General features: G+C 33.7%; 3 protein-coding genes, 3 long non-coding RNA genes and 1 other non-coding gene across 8 annotated transcripts; 1 reads left to right on the forward strand and 6 right to left on the reverse strand.

Annotated features, from left to right (window-relative positions):
• Positions 1–360: 360 nt before the first annotated feature.
• Positions 361–819, reverse strand: LOC147939369 (uncharacterized). The gene is made up of 2 exons (XR_015566057.1): positions 669–819; positions 361–528 (listed from the first exon to the last, which is right to left on the reverse strand). It is a non-coding gene; the product is annotated as an uncharacterized LOC147939369 (long non-coding RNA).
• A 2165-nt stretch (positions 820–2984) lies between these two features.
• On the reverse strand, positions 2985–3607 carry LOC147939370 (uncharacterized). Its single transcript, XR_015566062.1, has 2 exons — positions 3453–3607; positions 2985–3219 (listed from the first exon to the last, which is right to left on the reverse strand). It is a non-coding gene; the product is annotated as an uncharacterized LOC147939370 (long non-coding RNA).
• A 1101-nt stretch (positions 3608–4708) lies between these two features.
• Positions 4709–5297, reverse strand: LOC104714495 (uncharacterized). The gene is made up of 2 exons (XR_015566063.1): positions 5113–5297; positions 4709–4989 (listed from the first exon to the last, which is right to left on the reverse strand). It is a non-coding gene; the product is annotated as an uncharacterized LOC104714495 (long non-coding RNA).
• A 2684-nt stretch (positions 5298–7981) lies between these two features.
• On the reverse strand, positions 7982–12065 carry LOC104714496 (uncharacterized). Of its 2 annotated transcripts, none has more exons than XM_010431886.3 (3): positions 11789–12065; positions 11391–11559; positions 7982–11292 (listed from the first exon to the last, which is right to left on the reverse strand). In XM_010431886.3, exons 1-3 carry the CDS (start codon positions 11900–11902, stop codon positions 8105–8107), a joined length of 3471 nt encoding a protein of 1156 aa, XP_010430188.2. In that variant the 5' UTR covers positions 11903–12065; the 3' UTR covers positions 7982–8104. The 2 variants fall into 2 exon arrangements, with proteins under 2 accessions (XP_010430188.2, XP_010430187.2); XM_010431885.3 differs by having other exon boundaries at positions 7982–11295; positions 11789–12043.
• Positions 12066–12170: 105 nt separating this feature from the next.
• On the forward strand, positions 12171–13701 carry LOC104714497 (DNA-directed RNA polymerase subunit 10-like protein). The gene is made up of 4 exons (XM_010431887.3): positions 12171–12331; positions 12465–12523; positions 13136–13230; positions 13358–13701. The coding sequence occupies exons 1-4, from the start codon at positions 12296–12298 to the stop codon at positions 13381–13383; spliced, it is 216 nt and encodes a 71-aa protein (XP_010430189.1). The 5' UTR covers positions 12171–12295; the 3' UTR covers positions 13384–13701.
• Positions 13702–14411: 710 nt separating this feature from the next.
• Positions 14412–14528, reverse strand: LOC147939371 (U5 spliceosomal RNA). Its single transcript, XR_015567694.1, has one exon. It is a non-coding gene; the product is annotated as a U5 spliceosomal RNA (small nuclear RNA).
• Positions 14529–15121: 593 nt separating this feature from the next.
• Positions 15122–16878, reverse strand: LOC104714500 (anthocyanidin reductase-like). Its single transcript, XM_010431888.3, has 6 exons — positions 16554–16878; positions 16313–16479; positions 16027–16227; positions 15796–15955; positions 15507–15720; positions 15122–15418 (listed from the first exon to the last, which is right to left on the reverse strand). Exons 1-6 carry the CDS (start codon positions 16684–16686, stop codon positions 15262–15264), a joined length of 1032 nt encoding a protein of 343 aa, XP_010430190.1. The 5' UTR covers positions 16687–16878; the 3' UTR covers positions 15122–15261.
• Positions 16879–17609: the final 731 nt, after the last annotated feature.

The following is a 17609-nucleotide window of genomic DNA, read 5'->3' on the forward strand; positions in this document are numbered from 1 at the left end:
CTTTGTTGTTTTGCAACCAAACACTAGTTATAAAATAACTCTATCGCTGCGATTTGTAACCAATAATGGCAAAGAAAGAAAACCAAGAAGCTCGTCATGTTACATGTCTCGTTCACTTTCTCACTGTCTTTTCAAACTCGTGTAACACAGAGTGACCCATTACTAACATCCCTAAATGCAGGTTACTTATCTACTTCCCATATATGTTTTTATTTGCTAATGAATCTTTGCGGAAACTAGAAATTTTACTGTTATGTGTTGGAATCTTCACTTCTAACCTCTTTTAGGTTAGATGTCTTCCTCACTATCTCTCACTCAGATTTTGTTTATTAAGTCTAGATAGAGAGACAACAAGAGGCGTTTTCCTTAATCTTCGACATTGTTAATCTTGGATAATATTCTTTTACAACATATTACAACTCTTTTATACTAATACATCAACCTTAATCCACTAAACCCTTTTTCACATCTTTCTGGATTTAATCTCTAAGATTCAATCAGTCTCAGGCTTCTTCGCGAGTACATGATCTAGTTATTAATAAAAATTAGTAAACCCATATGAAATGGGGTATAAGAAATAAGAATAGACCAATACATACAAAATTAAATACATAAAAATGGAACATAGAATAAAAGAAGATGCAAAAAACGCATATGCCGGTATTTACCTATTGTGTATTCTGGTATGCTCTTGCCTGGGGCACTAGCAGTTGTGGTATGACAATGAACATAAGATACAAAGAAAATGACACTGAAAACTAACGTGATTAGAGTTTTTGTGGTGATAGCCATTTTTTTTGTTCTTATGCTTTTCTCAATGAGTTCTTCTTTACTTAGATTGATTATATATAATAATACAAATATACGTAACTGGTAATTTTTCCTAGTCAAAGTTGTAAATGAAAAAAATCTTTCAATTTATTTCTTATAGATTTATATCCAAATGTATATCTTTATAGAATTGTAGTCAAAAGAAAATACAAGGAATTATTTTTTTACCTAATTAGGTTTGAACACTGAATATGATATTTATTATTTTACACATAGTTATATATGTTTTTTTTTTTAAATTGCTCTATCAGTATTTAAACTTTGGTTTTAGAATTTGCAAATTTTTAATGATTATATGATCTCTATGCTTCATTTTAAGTGATGTTTAAAGTTTTTTTACATACATACTAAAAAAACATAAATTTCTCATTTAGTTAAGCTTTTCACGCGAATGGAGTTCAACTACAATTTGCCTAGATAGAACTATAAATTAAATTGGAGGATATATGTGTTGGAATTCAATCATTGATTAATTCTCAAATTTGGAAATATGAATCTGTGTTTGAGAGAATAAAGTGGAGAGTTGAGCCCTTAAGAAAGAAATCGTCACAAGGAAAGAAGAAGAAATCAGATTAGAGGAAGGAGACAAAGGGTAATTGGATTTGGGCCAGTTTTTATTAGCCCATTAGTGGTCACAATCATGTTGAAACAAATATGAGCGCTTTAGTTACCAATCTTTCTCAGTTTCTCTTGGTTTCTGGGAATCCAATTGACAACAATAACTCAAGTTCCCTGGAAATGGCCAAATTTGAGAGCTTGGACGTACAAAGTGACACATCAAAGGGAGAATTGACGTTTAACTGCATTAGGTCTTTTTTTTTAAAACTATAGTATGTTCAATATGTGTAATTTTGTCTACAAGCAAGAACAAAAACACTTCTCTTGGAAAATAGTGTGAAATTTACAAAACAAGTGCGAAGCAGAAGTGCAGAACATATATATGCCCTAGATACTATGGATGTCTTGTGATCAAATTGCTTAAATTGGCTAGAAAAGGGAAAGTAGACAGCTGGTCAAGAGAGTTCTTTTAGCGGTGTTTGCATACGAAGAAGCAACGGTATTGAGAAATTTCGAGATTAGAAACGTTGGAGCAAGCGAGGAATATTTTTATTTTTACTAAGCAAAACAAAAAAGTTAACGTTATTGTGGGTTAAGCCATGATATGTATGAAATTAAGCTCTTCACGCGAATGGAGTTAAACTTCAATTTGCCTATATAGAGCTCAGATAAATTAAAGTTGGAATTCAATCATTGATTAATCCACAAATTTGGAAATACAAATAAAAATAGCAGAAAATTTAAACAAACGAACATGTCTTGTTGATTATATATTCTCAGCTGCAAACAGAGATAGAGATAAAATATCTATTGCCATTAGTAAAAGCAAGCTCTACTGCAAGTACAAAAACAAACCACGATTCTTGCAAATTTTGGTACGTTGGAGCCTTGGAGGCAGGTTCCTCATCGTTTGATCCTTTCATATATACTCAAACTTAAAGTCGAAGAGGGCAAACGTGAGTAAATTTCAGGTAGCAAGCATTATAGTATATACTAGATTTTATCCCGCAGTACACCGCGGAGCTATATTTTATTTTAGAAAAGAAAAATATAATTTAATTAATAGACTAACTATATATATATATGAGTATATGACTAATGTTTTGTATATTTTAAATCTTTATCCCTTATATTTATACATTAATTAAAATTTAACCTATGTTCTAGCATTTGATTAATAAAATTTAAAATTTATGCTAATGTTGCTATAACCCGATTTGAAATAAACCTTGTTTTATGAGATTTTTAATATTTATAAATCTAAAGATTCATAATATTTTAATTTTTATTAAGTTTAACATAGAAATAATCATTTTTTTAAATGGTGTTAAAATATAAAAGGTATATTTATTTTATTTAATAATTTAGGTAGAACTAATTAGTTTCTATAAATACATTTCGAATTTATTTATAACAATTAAACCAAAATTGATGGCATATGCTTCTCTAACAATTACTATGTATAACAATTAGCTTTTATTAAAAAAATAAATTTAAGTAAATATTTAATGTCAGTGGCATTCCCTGTAAATAGTACTGAACTTGAGGATTTATTTCATAATTGTCTCCAAAAATGTATATATAGATATTTAAAAAACATATGAAAACTGTTGATCTTATTTCTCAGGCAGATAAAATTACATTTGGTTATATTATGTTACTCTGGACTGGACACATTCTTATCATCATTATAACAACAACAAGATTTTCCGAAGTAACACGTGCCATGACTATAATGAATTTCATTACAATACACAAGGCAACCTACTTGCCCGGAGGAATGACACGCCATTAATTGGATGCAAAACCTATTCTCCGTAATTTCCTTACCTATTTATTAGTACAAAAGAGTACACCAATATGAATATTCATTTTCGGAAGGACAAAATCATGTTCATAACTAGAAAATGGGTTATAAAACTACACCAATGAGAAATTCATACAAAAGATAAATATATAAACCTGGAATTTGTTTGCTCAGAAAGAAGATGTAAATAAAAAAAATTGAAATATGTAATTTATTAAGTCTAGCTCAAAATTACTAAATGGTTGGTATAGTTTACCTATTGCGTATCCACCGCTATTTGGGGCAGTAGCAGTAATTATTTGACCATGAACATTAGATACGATGAAAATGATTGTGAAAACAAATGCAATTAGAGTTTTTATGGTGATAGCCATTTGTTTTATATTGTTTTTTTTTTGTGTTTGTTAATGAGCTCCTCTTTACATAGGTTTGATTATATATAATAACACAAACATACATAAATGGTAATTTTCCTGGTCAAAGTGTGAAAATATCATAATCTTTCTATTTATATTTTCTATAGATTCAGAATATCTAAAGAAAATAGATTATTTCTTTATATAATTATATTAAAGAGAAAATACATTGAATGTTTTTGATTTTCACCTAAATTATGTTTGAACACACGGGTAATAATACCATATTAATAGTTTTATACATAGTTATATATTGTGTAATTAATTTTATATTTATTTATAATTAAATATTAAGTTGGGAATAAGAAATAACATTGAGATATCTTTTCAAAAATGTCACTAGCCTAAAATCTTTTTTTTTTAATGCACCTAATTATTTGGTATTTTCCAATTTTACCATTACTAACAAGTCTTCAATTTTTCTATTTGAGGGAACTCGAACGAAGGTCTATGGACGAAGATACTCTCAAGTCTGGAGACACGAATGCTTCGATAAATATGCTTTTGCACCTAATTATTTGGTATTTGCCAGTTTTACCAATAGTAACAACTCTTCAATTTTTCTATTTGAGAAAACTCGAACGAAGGTCTATCATCTATGGACGAAGATACTCTCAAGACACGAATGCTTCGGGATCAAATGAACGGTTGGAAAGGATTGAAGAAAAGGAGAAAGGACGATGATATAAAAAACGCTTGGCTTTGTTGTGGTGCCTTCCAATTCTACTCTTTAGCTTTTGGTCCGGAGTCACTTTATAAGCCACTCAACAATATCATTACTATTATACCCTATTCATCTGCTGGGTGGAATCAAGGAATGCTAATAGGGAGCAAAAGCTTGGCTTCCTTCCCCTCAAAGGCATCAAAGATTTTTTTTTCTATATTCTTTATTTTTCTGTTAACTTTGATCCATCTTATTCCTCAAGGTTCATGTCTGTCTCTTCAAAATTTACGTTCTTATTAGTTTTGCATTAATTTTTGCTCCAAGATCTACAACATGTGAAACCGTATTGGACGGTCTAATATTCATTATGTTGTATTTCGATTTCATTTTAGAATTTGTTCAATTGCAAAACAAAAAATAGAATCAAATACCTTTAAATAAACCGTTACTTTGCTTTAGTTTTATTGAGAACATATGAAAAGTGCACGTTGATATGATGTCATAAAAAAAACAAAAAAGTGTCGACGGTATTTTTTAAGCAGATACTTCATTGGGATGATAACAACAACATCGCTCTCCTGCTATGCAAACAGCATAAGCATACTGGTTGTTATTACAATACACAATGCAACCTAAGGAATAATCGCCTGTCCCTTTCGATGCACACGCTCTTAATCTGATGCAATACTCAGGCTTCTTCTCGATTACATGATCTAGTCATTAAATAGGGTATAAGAAATAAGAATAGACCAATACATACAAAATTAAATACATAAAAATGGAACATAGAATAAAAGAGGATGCAAAAAACCCATATGCCGATATATATAGTTTACCTATTGCGTATCCCGTTATGCTCCTGCCTGGGGCACTAGCAGTTGTGGTATGACAATGAACATAAGATACAATGAAAATGACACTGCAAACCAACGTGATTAGAGTTTTTGTGGTGATAGCCATTTTTTTTTTATTCTTATGTTTTTCTCAATGAGTTTTTCTTTTACTTAGATTGATTATAAATAATAATACAAATATACGTAACTGGTATTTTTTCCTAGTCAGAGTTGTAAATGAAAAACAATCTTTCAATTTATTTCTTATAGATTTATATCCAAAAGTATATCTTTATAGAATTGTAGTCAAAGTTGTAAATGAAAAAAATCTTTCAATTATTTTTTACCTAATTAGGTTTGAACACTGAATATGATATCTATTATTTTATACATAGTTATATATGTTTTTTTAAACAAAAATTTTGCTCTATCATTATTTAAACTTTTGTTTTATAATTTTTTAATGATTATATGATCTCTATGCTTCATTTTAAGTGATGTTTAAAGTTTTTTTACATATATACTAAAAAAACATAAAATTCTCATTTAATTTATCTCATTTAATTAAGCTTTTCACGCGAATGGAGTGAAACTTCAATTTGCCTAGATAGAGCTATAAATTAAATTGGAGGATATATGTGTTAGAATTTGGAAATAGGAATCTGTGTTTGAGAGAACAAAGTGGAGAGTTGAGCCTTTAATAAAGAGATCGTCACAAGGAAAGAAGAAGAAATCATATTAGAGGAAGGAGACAAAGGATAATTGGATTTGGGCCACTTTTTATTAGCGCTTTAGTTACCAATCTTTCTCAGTTTCCCTTGGTTTCTAGGAATCCAATTGATAACAATAACTCAAGTTCCGTGGAAATGGCCAAATCTAGTAGACACAAAAGACCTTAGCAGCTTTCAAATAGAAATAGTCACGACAACCAAGAAAGCTTGAAACGTCTCTCTTTCTAGCGAAGTCTCTCTTTTGTTTTTTCTTTTGTTTGTTGTTTTTTAATAAACGGTCTTCAGCTAAGAAATTTCCGATAAATATGTTTTTGGAGATTATAAATGAGAATTCCAACATAAATATATATATATATATATGTATATATTAATTAAAAACATATGAAAATTGTTATTTCTCAGGCAGATAAAATAACATTTAGTCATATTATGCTACCATTATCGTAACAACAACATACTCCGCTCGATAAACACTCGCCATGATCATATTTTGCTTCACTACAAAACACAAGGCAACCTATTTGCTGTGAGGACTTACACGCCACTGAATCGAAGCAATAATCATCCTTCGGAGGTTCGTAACCTATTTATTAATACAAAAGAGTACACCAACATATGAGTATTTATTTTCGATAGGAAAAAATCATGTTCATAACTAAAAAATGGGTTATAAAGATATACCAATGACCAATTCATCTAAAAAATATAAAATATATAAAAATGAAAAAAAAAAAATTTGTCAACCAAACACTAATTAGAACTAACTCCAAAATTGTTAGTCCAAATTGTACAAATGAAATTGTTGAAATTAAAGTTTTAGAATACTGAGCAAAACAATCCGCTTTGAAATTCGATGAGCATGAAATTTTGGACAAAAAGAAGTGAGGGAAAACAATTCGACGAGTTTTGAAGTCTTAGAAAAGATGAAAAAAGTGAGCCAATTGTCAGGAGCCAAATAAAAATAGAATTTATTTGCTCGTTTTATATTAAATATTAAATTTTTTAATAAAGATATATAAGAAAAGAAACAAATTTTGTTTTTTTTTTAATCTTCAAGTGAAATGAAAGTGAAAGTGAAAGACGATGCAAATAAAAACATTGATATACGCATTTATGAAGTCTAGCTCAAGATTACTAAATGGTTGGTATAGTTTACCTATTGCGCGTCCACTGCTATCTGGAGCACTAGCTGTTATTTTTTGACAATGCACATAAAATATGATGAAAATGATACTGAACACAATTGCGATTAAAGTTTTTATGGTGATAGCCATTTTTTTATATTCTTTTTTGTGTTTGTTAGTGAGCTCTTCTTTACATAGATTGATTAATATATAATAACACAAATATACGTAGAGGGTATTTTTCTTTGTCAAAGTTGGAAAATAATATAACCTTTCTATTTATATTCTATAGATTTTTATAGTCAAAAGAAAATTCCTTATTTCTTTAATAGAATTAAATTGAAAAGAAAATACATTAAATATTTTTGTTTTTCATCTTGTTAAGCTTGACCAGGGGTAATATGATATTTATAGTTGTATAACGTATATATATACCTATATATATATATGTTAGTTATTTTATATGTTGTTTTAAATTTAATATTAAAGTTGGGAAATTCAGAAATGCCAATATCTTGAGATATCTTTTTAAAAATGTCACTTGCCTAAAATCTTTTTAAAAAAGCAACTAATTATTTGGTATTTGCCAATTTTTATTTACCATTAGTAACAAGTCTTCAATTATTTTATTCGAGAAAAAATCGAACGAAGGTCTAACTATGGACGGTCATAGTTACAAAACAAGACCGTTGATTTTCCAAGGTCACACTATTGGTAAATAAATAGTTGAAATCGAAGACCTGATACAAAATCAATGGACGGTCACACTATTTGCCAATTTTAATTTACAATTAGTAACAAGTCTTACAAAATCAAAACAAGAGCTATGTTGCAGCTTTCAAATAGTCACCATGATGATGACCAAGTTTAGAGATAGACCATTATGAAAATGAATCGAGAATCATAAATGATGAAATGATGGGATCTTACCCTAGGGAGAGATAAGCTTCTATGGATGGAAATGGAAGTAATAAGAGTCTGATTTCAAATGTATAGGAATAAGAGTCTTCTCTGTAGTTTCCATCAACAAATACGGTTCTTGAAATGTAACTTGTTTCTGACCAGTATACCAATCTGAAAAACACTCACAGCAAGATTTTACGGTTATGTTACAAATTCCTAATTAAAGAAAGAATCAAATCAAGCAAGAGCGTTTAGTTTCTTTTCATAAAGTTTTGCCCGTCGAAGAGCATCTAATGCCTCAGCTTGTTTCCCTTCACGTTTCAGTGTCACAGCTTTTACCTTCTCCGCTTTGATGCGTTCCACCAATTGACTTCTCTCTTGATTATTATTACTATTATTATTACTCTCCTTCACTGGGTTTGGTTTCACAGCAGCTTGTGTTGTGCCTGATTTGCTCACCGATGGGGGATTTATAGGATTGTCTAATCCGATAGCTTTAAGGGCAGATAAGAGTTGAGGATCGAGAAAATCTTCCACTGCTACATCGTCCACTGGTTCTGGTTTAGAGGATGTTGAATCTTCCAATTGAGCTTCAAGAGTTTTGGCAATTTCAAACTCAGCTTCAGCTTCTTGCATTTTACCTTCCCTCCGAAGCTTCATGGCCTGACGTTTGTGGCTTAGTGATTCTTGCTGCAGCTTAAAACGGTCACGACTAGACAATGCCTTTGGAGCTGAACTTGAAGGACTATTCTCTTTCTCTCGAGCAGGAGGAGGATCCTGCGTTGTAGAAACCATATTATCTCGTCCCATTTTTTCAGGAGAGGGATCTTCTCCTTCTTGTAGTCTCCTCTCCAACAATTTTGCTTGTTGCAATTCCTTTTTGGCTTCACTCATGTTTCCTTCTCTCTTAAACGCAAGTGCCTTTATCTTATGAGCCAGAATTTCTTGTTTAAGGTTGCTCTGAGGAGATGTATTTTGAACCGCAGCTGATTGAATATTACTGGGCTCTGATTCTTCACGTGCCACTTTTTGTACAGTACCTTTATTGTTTCCTGAGCCAAAGTCTGACTTAGTCTCAGCATTTCCTTTTTCTGCATGAATTTGAGACCTCTCAGAGTGCTCACCAGTCAGCAAATCCATCATACTTGACTGCTGCTGGCCTGGTTGAGAAGAAACGCTAGAGGAACCGGATTTAGCAGGGGAGATAAAGTCTCCTAACAAGTCATAGCTATCTTGAGCAGTATGAGAAACATTAGCAGAGTTTACTGCTTTGTCTTCCATTTGCAATCCAACTAATAAATCAACGTCCATACAGTTCTCAGGTTTTTTTGCAGAAGCTGAGTCTTTCGTCTCCATTATGGGGGTTTCTAACTCTGCTAGTTGTGCCTGCAAAACACTGGCCTTACTGTATAATTCATCAGCCTCTCCAGTTTTCCCTTGACGCTTGAAGGCAAGTGCTTTCCTTTTCAAGTCTAGAAGTTCTCTTTGTATTTGTCCCTTGCTTTTGGCTGCTACCCGTGGACCCGTTGATTGCATAGAACTTGAGGCAGCTTCATTTTTTTGGGGTTCTTCATCCTCCCATCCCAAATTCTTAAGAGTCGACAATAATGCTGGGTCCTTCATATCATTTTCTGTAACACTATCATCTCCTTCATTGATCCCACTAGCGGCAGCAATATCATTAGATTGTTTTTTCAGCTGATCATTGCCTGAATCAATCTCCATTATCTGAGCTTCCAATATTTTTGTCTGGTTCAGAACTTCCTCGGCTTCATCAACGTTACCCTGTCTTCGCAAAGTTAAAGCCTTTCTTTTCAGCCCTAAGAGTTCTCGTTGTATTTCAGCTTTACTTCTTCTTGGTTTAGTAACACGAACTTCATATGCAACTTGAGTTTCTGTTGTTTTCCCTGGTCGAGAACTAACTGGATCAGGTTTTTCAAGATTATTATCTTCCTCCTTCCAACCTAAGCTCTTTAGCATCGACAAGTAACTCGGATCATTTAACTCCTCATCTTTTACATCCACCTCTCCATCATCATCCAGAGAATTAATATCAGGCAGATCATTTCCAAGATTTACTTTTTCACGAGTGGCCTTCCCCGCGGCAGCTAACTTTGACGAATTGTCCAGTTCATCAAGCTGATTTTGGAGAACTGCTCCATTCTTCAATTCTTCTTCTGCTTCGTTAAACTTTCCTTCCCTTCTCAGAGTAAGCGCTTTCTTTTTCACTGCAAGAAGTTCTTTCTGAATCGCTAGCCTGCTTCTGGGAGGAAGTTTTGGACTCGTGTCCCTCTCAGTCCCAGTTGTTTCAACAGTACGTGAAGACGTATCAGCAGCCTCTAGTTCCTTCTCAAGTAATTTTGCCTTCTTTAGTGAAGCCATGGCCTCTGCGACATTTCCAGCTCGTTTTAGATTAAGGGCCTCTCTTTTCAATGTCTGAATTTCAGCTAAACTTTCATCTCTGTTTTTTGGAGTGTGGACATTCTCACGGTGTCCAGGATCCTCCGACCAACCCAAAGATTTCAATGCAGCGGCGATTGCTGGGTCGTCCATATCTTCGTCTGTGACATCATATTCACCATGAACTCCAATATCATCTACATTTCCCACAAGATTACTAATGTCGAAATCATGGCTCCCCTCATATTGAGCTAACAGATCATCTTCTTTGTCGTCATCCATACTATTAATAAGAGCAGATAGCTCATCGTCTGATTCATCATCCCCACCCAAAAGTTCCTGCTCTTCAAGTTCCCTTTCCAAAATTTTAGCCCTTTTCAGTTCCTCTTTAGCTTCCGTAAGCTTCCCTTCACGTTTCAGCGCAAGGGCATTTTTCTTAAGGGCAATAACCTGACTCTTGTCAATTCCACCACTCTTCTGAGGGTTAGTCCTTAGTGGAATTTCACGGAGAAGAGACGAAAATTCTCCCTCCAAACTTACAGCTGCTGGTTTTTTTTCTTCATCGTCAGACCACCCGAGCTCCTTCAGCTCAGCTGCCAAATCATCGTTTCCTTTACCCCCTTGACGTGGAGGCTTTTGCGATTTGCTAGACTCTTTCGTCGCAGCCTTGTTCTTCGTCTCGGAAAAATTTTGCATAGAGAGTGCCCTTTTCCGGTTCCTTCTTAAAGATATCTCTAATGCATCAGCCTGTCTCTCAAGTTCCCTCCCTCTCTTAAAAGCTTTCAAAGCTTCATCAGATTTCCCTTCTCCTTTAAGAACTCTGTACTTATTCTTCTCTTCTACTGCTTGTTTACGCAAATCTTCAGGACTAGCTGAGTCAACATCCAACTCCATATCTTTGTTACTACTACTACTTCCCATTTCTTTACTAGACATTGATTCCGAAGAAGAAGATACATCAACATCAGATCCTAAAATCTCACTTAGAACATCATCCTCATTCTTTAAATTCTTCTTAGAACTACCTGCTGAACAAATCGACAACCTCTATAAATCCCAAAAACTAGTAGTCTCATCGATAAGATCAGTAGTGAAAACCTAAAACATAGAGTATGTTTTATACCTTTAGCAGCTCTGTTTTTGTAACCATGACGCAACTCAAACCGTGCAGCTTCTTCAAGTTTTTTACATGGTTCACATATACGCACAGGTGAGTCACCTTGTCCACGTAGTGACATCCTTTGCTGAGTGCAGCTTCCACAGAACAATCCCCCACATCTCCGGCAATGATGCTACCAAACCAAAACACATAAAATTACATAAAAGTCACTCATAAACCTTATCTCTATCATTAAATCGCATCAATCGAATGAGACTATTGCCAGAAACAGATTTAAATGAAGTATTCCGATAAACGGGGGATTCAAAAATTAGATCCAGAAGACTACTCGACGAAGAAACTCTAAACGATAAGCAAGTATCAATTGACAAAGACGAAAGAGTAAGAGATGAAAAAAAAACCTTGCGATTGATGAAAGTGAATTGAGAAGAACATCCTTGACAATGAGAAGCATCAACGACCCAACTGTTTCCTCTTAGAGATGGCTTCGGAGGTAATCCGATCTTCTCCAACATTTTCTCGTCTGATTAATTCACTCACCTCCGCCGCGAGACGAATTTGATTTTGATTTTGTATTCACCGGAAAAAGCAAAAAGATCGAGCAGACGAAGAAGAAGAAGACAACTTTTTCTCTTTATTTTTCCCAGGAATAAAATAATAATAAATGTTTTTTCTTCTAACTAAAAACCTAATACGATGACGTTTAGTTAAATGTACTTAAATCAAATACGGTGTCGTTTAGGTAAGAAGACTTTTATTTAAGGTAAAATTAAGCAAATACTAGACACGAAAACTAAATTTGCTTCTGAGACGACGATACGAAAGTGAGAGAGAGACCGACCATAAAACCCTAAGAAGAATCGCTTAGAGACGATAAAAAAAGTCTTTAAAAACTCGATTTGTTCACGATGATTGTCCCAGTTCGTTGCTTTACTTGTGGAAAGGTTTTGATTGTTTCTTCTCTTTTGTTCTTACGATCTCGATTGGGGTTATATGTGTGACAAATCTATATATCTAGGGTTTTTAGAATTGAGATTTTCAATTACGAAGCTTTTCTGTTTGTCTATGGTGTTTTAGGTGATTGGGAATAAATGGGATACATACCTTGAGCTTCTCCAGGCTGATTACGCCGAAGGGTATGTATATACCGATCTTTTAATTATGCTTATTAAATTTTGTCATAATTTGTGAGAAATTGTTTGGATGAACATGAGATTCTGATTGTTCATATACTCGAAGAGTTATCATCTTGTCTTTGTATAGACGAATAGTGATAGTTTTATATTTATTAATGTTCATGTTTCTGAGGATTATGTTAAAAAACGAGAGTATGAAACTCGTGTTCGTATAGTCCTCTAAAAGATGAAGAATAGAGGAATATGATGGTGGGAATGATTTGATGGTTTTATATATCTAAAAGCATGTTCTTGTATAGTCGAATAGATTGAATCTTGTTTTGTATGATCATCTTGTTTTGAAGCATGAAGATTGGTCACTGAAAGTATTTGATTCTCTTGTTTTCCTCTCTAGTTTTTGTTTTAGGTGTTAGCTAGGCATGAAATCATAGATGTTATCTCTGTTACTAAAAGCATGAAATCATGTCACTGAGATTTTTCAAACTCTTATTTTTTTTTTTTTTATCTCTAGTGTAATCTTTAGCCATCCATGATTTGGCATGCATAGTTTGTCTTCTCAAATTGAGTTCTTTTTTTAACTGTAAATTTGATTTTCGGTTTTGGAATATGTAGGGATGCTCTAGATGCGCTTGGGTTAGTCCGTTACTGTTGCAGGCGTATGCTTATGACTCACGTCGATCTAATCGAGAAGCTTCTAAACTACAACAGTAATATCTATATTCTCTCTACACCTAGTTCTTTTGCCTTGCACGCTCTAAGTTATCCTCTCTCCCTCTCTGTCTTTGTTTTTATGTAAGGTTGCTTAATTTATTTTAAATTCTGTTTTCCTTGCAGCTATGGAAAAGTCTGACCACAACTAAAAAAGATGCACTACAAAAGTGAAGGAGTGATGCATCGGTCTCATGCTCATCCATATGAAAAGCCTTATCTTGACTCTCTCTCTCTCTCTCTCTCTCAATAATAAACCTCAATGTTTCAAAATTTTGTTGAGTTTTCTCATGTTCTTGTGGGGTTTTAGAAATGTAAACAACCTTTTGAGCCACAAATAAAGCTCAAAGCTATACTAGATTCTCTGTCATCTATTGAATTTTTGTGACTGTCTCAAGGTTTTAGAAGTAACAATAGGATCAAATTTTGCAGAGAATAATAAAACCTTGAAAGGTAAGTATTTTTAGTGAGTTTTTCGGTTTTTTTTTTTTCATTTTTTGAAGGACTCATTCGTCATCCATGTCAAAGATTCTTTAAATTAATATAGAGCACAAAGAACAATTTTGTTGCTGCTAATTTACACAAGATCACTGTACGGTGGTGGTGACCAAAGTACTTATAAATTTTCTTACCAAAAAATAAACAATACAAAATCAGTTTGTGGAATTCCAGTATTATTGTTTGATTGGTACTTGAGGAAGGACAAGTTTGATCCCTCACTTAGATTAGATGAACTTAGAGGCGTACATGCACCAGGCTGGAGTTCTGTAATGCTCTTCTTGGGATAAGGAAAAAAAATGTTTTGTTGTTGTTTTTTTTCTCTAATTTTAGAATAACTGAAAAGAAAATTTCAACTGAATGTTGTGCCTGTAGATATATGAACTTCGAGGAGTTCATGCACCTGGAACAGATTACTGTAATATCATTGGTTAGTGAAAGAGCTGATCTTATCTTCAAGAGTTTATTATATTGATGGTGTAGTGATTTACAGAAATTAGTAGTAAGCATGTTTTATTTAATCTAGAGTTCGATTAAAGTATGGAAAAAGCTATAATACAACAAATTTGTTGTTAAGTAAAAAACACACAAGAAACAGAGGATGGTTAAATATATCCGACGAAGGCAGGAACAAAATGTAATTAAATTGAGTACAAAATCTTAAAACTGAATAAAATGTTGGGTCGACCCGAAGATCGATCCCTCCAAAAATAGGCGTATGCCACTTAAGCGTGGAGAGCACACGGTATTCTTTAGTAAAAGGCGAAAGAATAGTTCGCTTTGTGCTCACCACATGGCTGCGTGATTTTTAACCAAAGACCAAGACCCTTCTTTTATATGCATCTTTCACTACTATCAAACTCTCAGCTCTCCGATGTGGGACTCTCTACCAACCTACTTCTTTTTTATCTAAACGCTGTCGTTTCACTGATGTTTTATTTTATACACATCAATCCATTTTCCCATAATTCTCAATGACTTTTCTTATCTACTACATCATTGAGTTCCAATAACTCTATATGCGCAAAGAAGCCTCTGCTTTACTACCAAGAGGCTTTGATATCACTTCTTAGTCGAACCCCGATTCCTACTAATCTTGCTCGAATTCCAAATATAACTCAGTCAGATCCCATTCTCTTAATCTTCTTTAACTTGCGAAAGCTTGGAATCGCAAAGATATACAAAATTCACGTTTTCCCCTTCCACTTTCATACCAGTAAACATCTTTTCAAATTCAGGTTAATGGACAAACAAAATAATAATTTCTACACGTTATTTTTATAATAGATTAGGATCTACCTTACAAACCAATTCTTAAGAGTAATGAAATTTTAACATGTACCTACCATTCCTATGTCAGCCGTGCTCAAACCATCTTGTTGTTAAAGTTCATTTTAAAAGGTATGTAGTTTTTTATGTATCAAAAGATATATAAAGTCAACCAACATAATTATTTAAAAGCCATTATTATAGAATGAGAATGAGATCACAGATCTCATATCCTCATCAATTCCATTGTTACATTATAAAATTCAAGAGTCTTCAGCTTTGATCAATCCTTTTGACTCGAAGTATTCTATCATCTGATCATACATATCCTTGATCCCATACTCGAACTGAAAGCCTTCCTTCATGATGAGTTTTACCGAAGAAAGCATCACTTTTGGAATCGACAAGCACTCTTCAAATCTGCCAAATTTCACAACAAAACATTGATGAGAAACAAAAACGAAAATTTCCGTTAAGATTTGTAGTTTATGTTGGAAGAGATGCTTACTCTGAAACCACCTTGTACTTAGGGTATCTCTGTCTGAGAAAACCCGCAGTCGCTGGAACACTTGTGTTGTAACCACAGCAAATGTAGCGACCAGAAGCAGTTTCTTTCTCCGCAAGAAACAAATGGGCACGAGCTAAGTCGTCTACGTGAATAAACGAGATCGAGCCTGATAGCTTTTGCATCTCCTTGAGAGCGGTCAGATGCATTTCTTTCCCTAATAACAACACCAGATCATGTTCATTTCTTGTCGTGAAACAGAAGATGATAAAATAGTAAAATTCGTGCTTACCGGTGATTAAAGACATGGAGAGAGATAAACTGCTCGGAGGATCGGAGAGTAGAGAGTTTCCGGCTATCAGTGCTGGAATCACAGTAACGAGATCGATGTTATTCTCTTTCGCAAATTCCCAAGCTGTCTTCTCTGCTAACATCTTAGAGACCGGGTAACCCTAGAAAAAAAAACAGAGAAGCAAGTTTATTAAAGAAGAACCTAGCGTGTGTCACAAGAAAGTGTAATTACCCAGTTAAACGGTTTTTCCTTTCTGAGGAAATCAATGTCAGTCCAGTTTTTCTCGTTCATCACAAGTCCAGATCCAGAAAGATTGTTGATGGAAACCGCAGCAGCTGAAGAAGTGTAGATCACACGTTTGACGGATTTCGATTTAACGCAAGATTTCAACACATTGATCACTCCTTCTATCGCCGGCTTGATCATGTCTTTCTGTACATTGAAACAAAGAATAGCTTGAAAATATTTCTATTAGAGTAAAAAAAAAAAAAGCATGCACATTCTGTTTAAGATAGACCTCAGGATCTTCAGATTTAAAGTTGATCGGCGTTGCGACATGGAAGATGTATTCACAGCCCGAGAATGCGGAATCGAAACTCCCTTCATCGGTCAAATCCGCCTTGAAGATCTTGAGGTCGCCAAGTTCTTGAAGTAGCCTAAGGGGAGCCATTTTCTTCTCATTTTCTGCAATGTATGATGAAAGAGTCACTAAACATTCAAAATACTCAAAGAGAAGAAGAAAGAAGAAAGTGAAGAACCTGGATCTCTAACTGTGGTGTTAACTTTGTAGCCACTTTGAAGCAAATGCTTGATGAGAATTGAAGCCAAGTTTCCTGTGCCACCAATAACACAAGCCTTCTTCGTTCCAGTGGGTGTTGAATTCTGTTCCATGATTATATTTTGATTTTTACTGTTTAAAACAGAGAGATTGAGACTTGGTTGTTATGAGTTTCAGGGTCTTGACACTTCTATATAAGCAGTAAAAGAAATTGCAAATACAATCATTTGGTACAACCATTGATCAATAAGGCTATTTTAGAAGGTAAGCACGTGTGCTTTTAGATAACAACTTCTCTTACACCTAATAATTTAAAAAAAACTCAATAACTTTATTGACTTGCTGCTTTGTTATCATCTACCAAGTTGTCTCAATACTTTGAGTTTTGACGATTGTCACAAAGCAATAAGTAACGGAGATTAAAAGTAAAGTATGCTTTATAAAAAGGTTGTTTTTCTTCGGGTTTTACCTTGCCGATCTTAAAATGAGTTATATAAAAAGAGTGAAAAAAAATTTCACCAGTTTGATCTTTGTGTTGAAATGTAGCTTTCAACATTTTTGCAGTTACTAAGAGAACACCGAATGTTTCTGACTCAATACTACCAAAGTTGAACGTTTGATTTAACATAATTTCCTATGTTCTTGTTCAAGTGTCACATTAAGGCCTCAAGCTTTGGCAGAATTAACTTCCATGGTATTTAATAATGTATAAGCTACAAACCCAAAATAGAGAGATTAACAAAAGATAAAACCTGATGAAAATTTGTTCAACAAAAAAAAAAAAAAACACATGAAAAGAATAAGGCATTGGCATTGCCAATTCGATTTTAGAAAAAAAAAAAACTGATTAAATCTATATATATAATGGCTCTTGTTCTTAAGAGCTTCAACAATCATATTCATAGATGTCACCTCATGCAAAAACTCAGTCTTCTTCAACACAAACTCCAACTCCTTAGCTTGCAACAACTTCATCTTCTTGGTGTCACGAGGAACCAAACTCCACTGTTGCTTCACATAATACTCGTAAACACCG

This window comes from Camelina sativa, chromosome 9 (genome assembly GCF_030686135.1).
Source record: "Camelina sativa cultivar CO46 ecotype springtype chromosome 9, ASM3068613v1".
Taxonomy (NCBI): Eukaryota; Viridiplantae; Streptophyta; class Magnoliopsida; order Brassicales; family Brassicaceae; genus Camelina; species Camelina sativa.